The following is a 9,175-nucleotide window of genomic DNA, read 5'->3' on the forward strand; positions in this document are numbered from 1 at the left end:
AAGATCAAGAGGCTTTATAGGTGGAATGACGTTTGCCCAACAGAACAGGGAGGGTTCCCTGGTCCCTAGTGCCAGGCCAGTGGGTGGAGGCAGAGTGTGGCGGTGAGGTGCCTGGTCCTCTAGCAGCTGCTTCTCCTGTACCACGTTCCCCCCTCAACCCGCTGCTAAGCAACCAGGAAATACACCCTATTCAATCACAAAAAGTCAAGTTTCTGAAACTCCCTTTGGGGGAGACTTGCAAATTCCTCTGGCATCTCTGTAAGTGTGTGTGGCGGTCTGTATCTTTGGTTTTCCTGGGGCAGAGAAAGCCTAGATCAGGGGTGCCCAAGTTTGTCCTGTGAGAAAGGAGCCTCCTTTTCCCAGCTTCACACCTCACAGCGGCAGTGGGACAGCTGGGAAACACGGAGGATTCAAGCTGACCTCACAGGCGGCTGCAGGCCTAGCTCCCTGTTCTCCCAAGACTCTCCTGCAACCTCTGAAGAGAGGGCATTGCATCAGCACTGCACTTGGGGTTCATCCAGATAAAGCATAGTTACAGCATTGCAGCTGCGAGGGAGGCGGGCCCTTTGATGCCCCCAGCACCACATGGGGTCTCCACGGTCGTCCTTGTCACTCCTACGAACCAGAGGGTCCCACGGCCACGGCCACGAGGCAATCCAGGCTCATAACACTTACTTCTATGAAGCACGAGGATTCTGAGCAGGTAGTGCAGGGCCTCTGAGGCCCCCATGCTGATCTCCTGGTTGGGGTTCATGCAGAAGAGGCCGAGGGTGCCCATGAGCCGCCCGCTCATCGAGAACTCTGCCATGTGCTGCAGGAAGGGGACACTGGCTGCGCCCAACCGTCCACAAGGGAGCGCCTCCCCCCACCCCCGGGGCCACCATCCCCTCCCTGCCCATATCGCTCAACATCTGCTGTGGGTGCCCGCCCACCAGCTCCGCACTGTACTGGCAAAGGAGACCTTCCAACTCAGCATCCAGGCGAGTGGAGCGGCCAGACCTCTGAGACACGCTAGCCAACGGGAGCTGTGGACCCAGCCCGGCTCTCTAGGCCAAGGTCCCCCATCAGCGCCGAGATGTGTGTGCCCGATCGGAGCTCACAGGAACAAGGGGAGGAGAAAAAGGTGCTCTGACCACCCTCCAGGGCCCCCTGCAGAGCCCTGGTCGGGTGTCCCATGTGCACAGAGGCAGGGGTCACCCTTCCCCCACCCCAGGCACTCACCGACAGCTCAGGGAAATTGCAGATAAACCTCAGCAGCCGGGAAATGGCCCCCAAGGCCCGGGACTGCTCGTGCACTTTCTCCGACTGTACCAAGCAAGGCAGGATGATCTGGAAAGAGAGCGAGGAGACCCCATCCACACCTTCCATGGGAGCACCGCCCCCTCCCTTCTTAGTCTTTTTAGTGAGCGGGGACCACTCTTCATTGCGGTGTGCGGGCTTATTGCGGTGGCTTCTCTTGTTGCGGAGCACGGGCTCTAGGCGCGCGGGCTCAGTAGTTGTGGCTCGCGGGCTCTAGAGCGCAGGCTCAGTAGCTGTGGCGCACAGGCTTAGCTGCTCCGTGGTGCGTGGGATCTTCCCGAACCAGGGCTCGAACCCGTGTCCCCTGCCTTTGCAGGCGGATTCTTAACCACTGCGCCACCAGGGAATTCCCTCCCTTCTTAGTCTTGAGTCCACATCCCCGACCCCCTTAAAGACGAGCAGGAGTCTCCTGCTGCAGCACGTAGGCCAAAGAAACGACAGGAGAGAGGCCTCAGCGGCAGCAGAGTTTATGTATTTCTAGTTTTCTGCAATGAACATGCTTTGCTTGTAAAATTAGAAAGAAAACAATAAACATCATTAAAAATGAAAAAAATACAAGAAATGATACATTCCAAAAGAACGATGTCCCAACGTGGACACAATTCCTCTCTAGATACGGCCCTCGTCAAAGTTCTTTAGTAAGATAACTGGGCAGAGACTTCCCTGGTGGTCCAGTGGGTAAGACTCCGCACTCCCAATGCAGGGGACCCAGGTTCGATCCCTGGTCGGGAAACTTAGATCCCACATACCACAACTAAACCCGCGCACCGCAACTGCTGAGCCCACGTGCTCTAGAGCCCACGTACCACAATTAGAGAAGCTCGGGTGCTGCAACAAAGACCCAGTGCAGCCAACATTAATTAATTAATTAATTAAAAAAATTAGATATCTGGGCAATCTTGTCTCTTTATCTTTAGTCACACCTAATATTATATACAAAATTATATTATCCTAATTCATTCCCATCTTGCTCATGAAAGCTGGTTTCAAGTGACTCTGGGCTATTTCTCAAATTCACGCTCACCCCTAAGGGTGACAATTTATCATTAATGAGAATATTCGGGAGACTCTATGAAGACAGAGGGAGATACAGGAACCTGTCTCCGGGTGACAGTCACGCCTGCGGAGGTTTGAGGACCGATGGCCTTTGGCTGGAGCGGCCCCCAGACTGTCCTAAAGTTCCCTTCCTCCCCGCAACACACCAGATTTAACACAGGACTTCAATTTCCCTGACTGCTGCGGACACGCACCTCCAGGAAGCTCTGCAGGACGACCATGCTGGGCTCCAGACGCTCTAGCACAAGAGCCTGTAACATATCATCTAAGGCCTGGATGGTCTGGCAAGTGGGGGACGTGGGTGTCAGAGGATGGACAGCTCCCTGGGGCACCCCATCCCCCTCAGACCCCTCCCCGCGGGGAAGGGAGCCAGGCCAGCTCTGCCGCCACACTCCCATCTCCCCAGGCGCTGGCCTTTCTTGACCTCACTGAAGCCCGGACCTGCTCCAATGGCAGGCCAGAGCACGAGAGTAGGCACTGGGCAGTTCTTGCCAACAAATACAGCCCCATGGGGCCCCCACCACCAGAGATTCGTTCTCTAACATTTTCGATCAGGGAAACTTCCAGCTTGAAAACTGAAAATTCTCGGGAAGATTTGGCCAAGTCTATTGGCCGGTAATTCCATAGAATCTGTGGGTTTATCGCCAGACTGGCTCCTTCTGAGACTGGGGCTGTCATGGAACTAGAGAAACGTAGCCCTCGTGAGAGGAGGAGGTGGGCTGCGTGCAAGCAGGAACCAACCCCGGGGGAGATGGGGAGGGTGGGCAGCCCAGGGAGGAGGGGATGGAGGCCCGGAGAAAAGAGGACGGTGGGTGGGTGGGCTCCTCTGGGGCAGACCAGCCCCTGCAGATGGGCCAAGGTGGGTACCTGGATGTAGAGACTAGCACTGTCCTTGCGGTCCAGACTGGGCGTGATGGGCGGCAGGGGCATGATGCTGGAGAGGCCGGCCTTGGCCAGGTCCAGCTTCTGGGACAGGTGGAGCGGCGGGTTCACCTGGCTGGAGGGGGAGTGGAGGGAGGGAGCCACGGGAGGGCTTTGGAGGACAGGTTAGTGTCGAGGGCCCCGGGGGAGACTCTGCTCTGCCCTCTCCCTGAGGCACGGGAAACAGTGGGACCTGAGCCCCACGCGCTTCCCTGCCAGGGAAGGGGGCCCCGGCCTCTTGGGGAGCCTTCCCCACACTGATGTCCTAACAGCTTTCTAACAGTGAAAGCTGGGGGACATCCCACCCCAGGAGGCTGGGAGACCAGGTGGCGGTCGTGGGCCCTGCTACCCACAGCCCAGAACTCAGGTCCCCAGGCCTTGCCCTCCTCCCAGCCCCAATGCTCCCGCAGCAGAGACCCTGGGGCTCGGGGGAGGGAACGGCTCGGGGAACCTCAGGGCCGCGATGCAGAGCATGGCTTGCGGACGCACGGTGCTGACCAAGGCCTCCGTGGATTCTTCAAGGATTAATGTCTGGAAGGGCCAGGAGGAAAGGAGAATCCCCCTCAGAGAGGGACGCCAGCCCCGGGGCTGGGATTCGTCCTCCTCGTCCCCGGAGGACCAACGCCGAGAAAGGGTGGGCTTTTCTCACCTCAATTTTCTTGGCCAGGACAGTTTGGGGAAAGTAATCGTCCATGTTGCCATTTGCCTGGGCGTGGACAACGCCGCTCATGGTGTCCACCGCCCTCAGGAACTTCAGCTTGTCGACATCGAACTAGGATGGAGGGACACGCAAACCTCTGCCCGCGGCCCCCCTGCCGCCTGCCCCCAGACCCTGCCCCACGCCGGGCCCAGGCCCTGCCCTGGCGTTCACCGTGGCCCGGCCCCTCTGTAGGCATCCGGGGACGGGGGCCCACAAGGCAGGTACTTTTGTCCGGCACCTGTCCGGTGGCCTGGCCGCCTAAGAGGCCAAGTCAGGCAGCTTCCAAGCCAGGGCTAATATCCAAAACCCAAGGAAGCGTGAGCCCTCGTTTTTTCCTACTTTCCTCCACAGCTCTCAAAAAGCTCCAGAGAATTTCCTTACCACCTGTTCTTGTCCCAGAAATTCCAGAATACACTCATAGGCTTCTCTTTCCGACTGGCGCAGTCCTGCAAAGGGACACAGTTGGGAGGAGGTCTGGCTGATTCTCTCGGTGCAACAGGAAAGCAGAAACACCCTTCCCCCCACCCTCAGCCAAGAGGGCTCAGCAGCCGTCGGGGTGCAGGGTGGGTGCCCCAGCTCCAAGAACTAGCTTCTCCAGGCCTGTGGCTGAGAGTGGACCTCAGGGGCCTCCGTGGAAAGGCAACTATGTGGGGACTTGGTTAAGAGATTTACTGCATCAGGTACGGCCGGGATAGGACAGCAATGGAAAGAGAGAGTCCTTCAAGTCACCCCCAGGGCCACAGATAGAAATCCCTGAATGGGAGGGGACTGGAAACCCCAAATCAGCCTCAGCATCTCCCTTGACGACTGGGCTGGTGTAACCCTCAGGCGACCTCTCTGAGCAGGGACCCAGGTGTGGACACAGAGACCGGAGGGCTGAGGCTAAGAATAGGCCTGTCCACCCACGGCCGTCGGGAGCGGGTGAAGCAAGAGGACGGAGGTGGTGGCAGCCCTGGGACCCGAAGCAACACCGGCCACTAAGCCTGAGGTCAGGCCATTTCTCACTGCCCCGCCGCGGAGCGCCCTGGGTGTGCAGGTGGGGTTAAAGGCACAGCACAGCCGTTACATTTCAAGTGCCTGAATTCCGGGCCCTGCTCTTGTGCTTTACCAGCCCTGTGACCTTCACGAGTTAAAGTCTCTCAGCTCGTTTCCCCGTCTGTACAGTGGGGAGGATGACCGTCCCTATCCTTGTTGTGAGGATTAAACGAACGAAAGCATGACGATGATAAATAATAAATGATAAATAATGATAATAATAAATACTTAACACATGACGATGATAAATAATAAATGGTAAATAATGATAATAATAAATACTTAACACATGACGGTGATAAATAATAAATGGTAAATAATGATAATAATAAATACTTAACACATGACGGTGATAAATAATAAATGGTAAATAATGATAATAATAAATACTTAACACATGACGGTGATAAATAATAAATGGTAAATAATGATAATAATAAATACTTAACACATGACGGTGATAAATAATAAATGGTAAATAATGATAATAATAAATACTTAACACATGACGGTGATAAATAATAAATGGTAAATAATGATAATAATAAATACTTAACACATGACGGTGGTAAATAATAAATGGTAAATAATGATAATAATAAATACTTAACACATGACGGTGGTAAATAATAAATGGTAAATAATGAAAATAATAAATACTTAACACATGACGGTGGTAAATAATAAATGATAAATAATGAAAATAATAAATACTTAACACATGACGGTGGTAAATAATAAATGATAAATAATGATAATAATAAATACTTAACACATGACGGTGATAAATAATAAATGATAAATAATGATAATAATAAATACTTAACACATGACGGTGATAAATAATAAATGATAAATAATGATAATAATAAATACTTAACACATGACGGTGATAAATAATAAATGATAAATAATGATAATAATAAATACTTAACACATGACGATGATAAATAATAAATGGTAAATAATGATAATAATAAATACTTAACACATGACGATGATAAATAATAAATGGTAAATAATGATAATAATAAATACTTAACACATGACGATGATAAATAATAAATGGTAAATAATGATAATAATAAATACTTAACACATGACGATGATAAATAATAAATGGTAAATAATGATAATAATAAATACTTAACACATGACGGTGATAAATAATAAATGGTAAATAATGATAATAATAAATACTTAACACATGACGGTGATAAATAATAAATGGTAAATAATGATAATAATAAATACTTAACACATGACGGTGATAAATAATAAATGGTAAATAATGATAATAATAAATACTTAACACATGACGGTGATAAATAATAAATGGTAAATAATGATAATAATAAATACTTAACACATGACGGTGATAAATAATAAATGGTAAATAATGATAATAATAAATACTTAACACATGACGGTGATAAATAATAAATGGTAAATAATGATAATAATAAATACTTAACACATGACGGTGATAAATAATAAATGATAAATAATGATAATAATAAATACTTAACACATGACGATGATAAATAATAAATGGTAAATAATGATAATAATAAATACTTAACACATGACAATGATAAATAATAAATGGTAAATAATGATAATAATAAATACTTAACACATGACAATGATAAATAATAAATGATAAATAATGATAATAATAAATACTTAACACATGACAATGATAAATAATAAATGATAAATAATGATAATAATAAATAATTAACACGATAATGATAAATAAAGGAGAAATCTTGAGCAAATTAAATTCTCCTTTAACTCGGGGATGATAATCAGTGTCTATCACTGTTATGATGTTTAAATTAATTCATTCACGTAAAAAATTTAGAATGACCCCTGGCCCACAGTAGGAAATTAGTAAGTGCCTTCTTCTTCACACATTTCATTGAGCACCTTCTATGTGAAATGTGCTCTTTCAGGCAGAGCTTACAGACATAGCGTGGACATATCAACAGGTCCCTTCACGGGACATTGCTTCGTGTCCTTGTGAAGGAACTACTTTTGCATCTGCTCGTACAGTTTTGTGTGTATGCGTATACACATATATATGTATATGTACATACACACAGGAGGTCAGAGAAAATCTCATTGACTGAATCTGAGTGGCCCTGGAGGCCGTGAGGAGCAAGCCCTACAGATATCTGGGGAAAGAACTTTCTAGGCCAGAAGAGCAGCCCTTGCAAAGGCCCTGGGGCAGGACCACGCCTGATATGTTCCTGGAACAGCCCGGAGGCCTGGAGCCTGGAGTGGGGGGAGCAGGGAGAGTGGCCAGCCATGAAGGCAGAGCGGTCAGGGCACAGGTCAGGAGGGCCTCGTGAAGCCACCGTAAGGATGGCCGTAGGGACTCTGGCTTTTGCTCTGTAAGGGATGGAGCCCTGGGTAGGTTCCCGGTAAAACAGTGGCAGGTGGTCTGCTTTGTTTAACAGAACCATCCTGGCCGTTGGGTTGAGACTAGAGAGATGGGGGGATGGTGTGGAGCGTGGCAGGGGGTGCATGGTAATAACACAAGGGAGGGGTGATGGGGGCTGGGACCAGGGCAGGTAGGAGCAAGCGCTCATACTCTGTATCTATGTGGAAGGCAGGACCAAGAAGGGAGAGCAGTGAGCTGGGTGTGAGACAAAACAGAAGCGCAGATGTGGAGCCTGAGGGACTGCACTAGTGGGTGGGGCAGGTCTGGGGCTGGCAGCAGAGTCCGGAGCGCAGCTGGGACGCCTACAAGGCATCAAAGTGGAAATGTCACCGGGCAGCTGGATTTAAGAGTCTGGAATTCAGGGGTGGGATCTGGGACTTGCTGACACACTGGTGGGTCTAGAGGTCTGCCGTGGCTCTCCTGAACGGCCAAGGGCCCCAGACAATGTCCTGGTCCCCATCCAGCTCCAGGCCCCTCAGAGAGGCACGTCTCAAAAGAGACAGGCATGCAGAGACCAGAGCTGCGACTGGGCAGCCAGGAGCGGGGAGACTTGTGCGATCAATGAGTCCCCAGTGAGGGCCGGGCAGCCAAGCACCGTCACCTCTGAGCCGCTGGGAGCTGACACACAGCCCCTTCCTGGGCTAACTCACCTGCCAAGTTAGGGTTCCAAGAGACATGGCCAGCCAATGGTGAAAAGGTGACCTTGTTTAATTTTCGCTTGTTGGGAGGTGAATCCATCTGCACACTGGGGGCGGCAGCCAGGGCAGGCTTCGGAAAAGGAAAGGCAACTGGCTGAGCGGTGCCAGCTCCGGCCCCACCGCCGGCTCCCCGCTCCCTCCCCCTGGGAAGTGGGGACCCTCTGAAGGGCCCTGCTTCCTCCCCACCTCTCTGCATGGGGATGGTTCAGACTCAAGGTGGCCTCCCATCCCTCTGCCTCGGATGGCCCGCTGCTGAAATCCTGAAGCCTTCGACCCCTTGCCCAATTCATAATCCCACTCTGCCCTGCGGTTGGGGGGCTAACAGCCCCCAGATGTCTGCTCAGGTCCTGCCTGGGAGCAGGAGGAAAGCGCTGCCTGGCCACGTCTCCCACCCTGGACACTGGGTCCCCAGCCGGGGTGCCCACTGCCCCTCCCCCAGAGGACCCTCCAGGGGCCCGTCTCCTGCCGCCCCGTCCTGCTGGCTGGACTTGGTTGTTCCCCTTGTTGGGGAGCTTCCCCCTCGGCACGCACCCTGGGGACACCAGTCACGGTTTCCTGGGTCTCACTCCTTAAAATCGTCTAAAACACAGAATCCACAAAATCTGGGCCGTGATCCACGACTCAGTTTTGTGGAAGAGGTCCAGGCCTGAGATCGGGATGCTCACACTTTTCCAGAGACCCCGGGCTGTGTCCCCTCGGAGCCCACCCCCGAATGGAGCGCCCCGGCCCCCAAAGCCGCAGTCCCCGGAGCCCAGGGCGGCCACCCCACCCACGGGCATCTGCCCAGCCTCACGCCCTGCCCCGGGGCCTCTGTCAGGGCCGGCGCAAGGGACGCCTCACCTGACACTCAGCGCCTCAGCTCTGGGGCCCACGCCTGTCCTGGGCATTGAGGCTCCAGGGGGCGCCACGCTGGGTTCCAGAGCGGCCCCTGCAGGGCAGGCATGGAGGTAGCCCATGCGAGCTGCCCGCCCCGCCCTGTGGTGACCTGGGAAGTCCCCCCCCCACCCGACCCCATCC

At 51.7% G+C, this 9,175-nt stretch overlaps 1 protein-coding gene across 1 annotated transcript in view; it reads right to left on the reverse strand.

The window, feature by feature from the left end:
* LOC309645808 (maestro heat-like repeat-containing protein family member 7) overlaps positions 1-9,114 on the reverse strand; it is a gene marked incomplete at its 5' end in the record, with an annotated part of 32,000 nt that extends 22,886 nt beyond the window's left edge. The window contains 8 exons of the mRNA XM_082431423.1: positions 676-811; positions 1,021-1,329; positions 2,550-2,636; positions 3,223-3,352; positions 3,810-4,048; positions 4,358-4,422; positions 8,111-8,205; positions 8,999-9,114. Coding sequence (XP_082287549.1) covers positions 676-811; positions 1,021-1,329; positions 2,550-2,636; positions 3,223-3,352; positions 3,810-4,048; positions 4,358-4,422; positions 8,111-8,205; positions 8,999-9,114 — 1,177 coding nt within the window. The remainder of the gene's footprint in view (positions 1-675; positions 812-1,020; positions 1,330-2,549; positions 2,637-3,222; positions 3,353-3,809; positions 4,049-4,357; positions 4,423-8,110; positions 8,206-8,998) is intronic.
* Positions 9,115-9,175: the final 61 nt, after the last annotated feature.

Source organism: Balaenoptera physalus (assembly GCF_965194825.1).
Source record: "Balaenoptera physalus genome assembly, chromosome: 1".
Taxonomy (NCBI): Eukaryota; Metazoa; Chordata; class Mammalia; order Artiodactyla; family Balaenopteridae; genus Balaenoptera; species Balaenoptera physalus.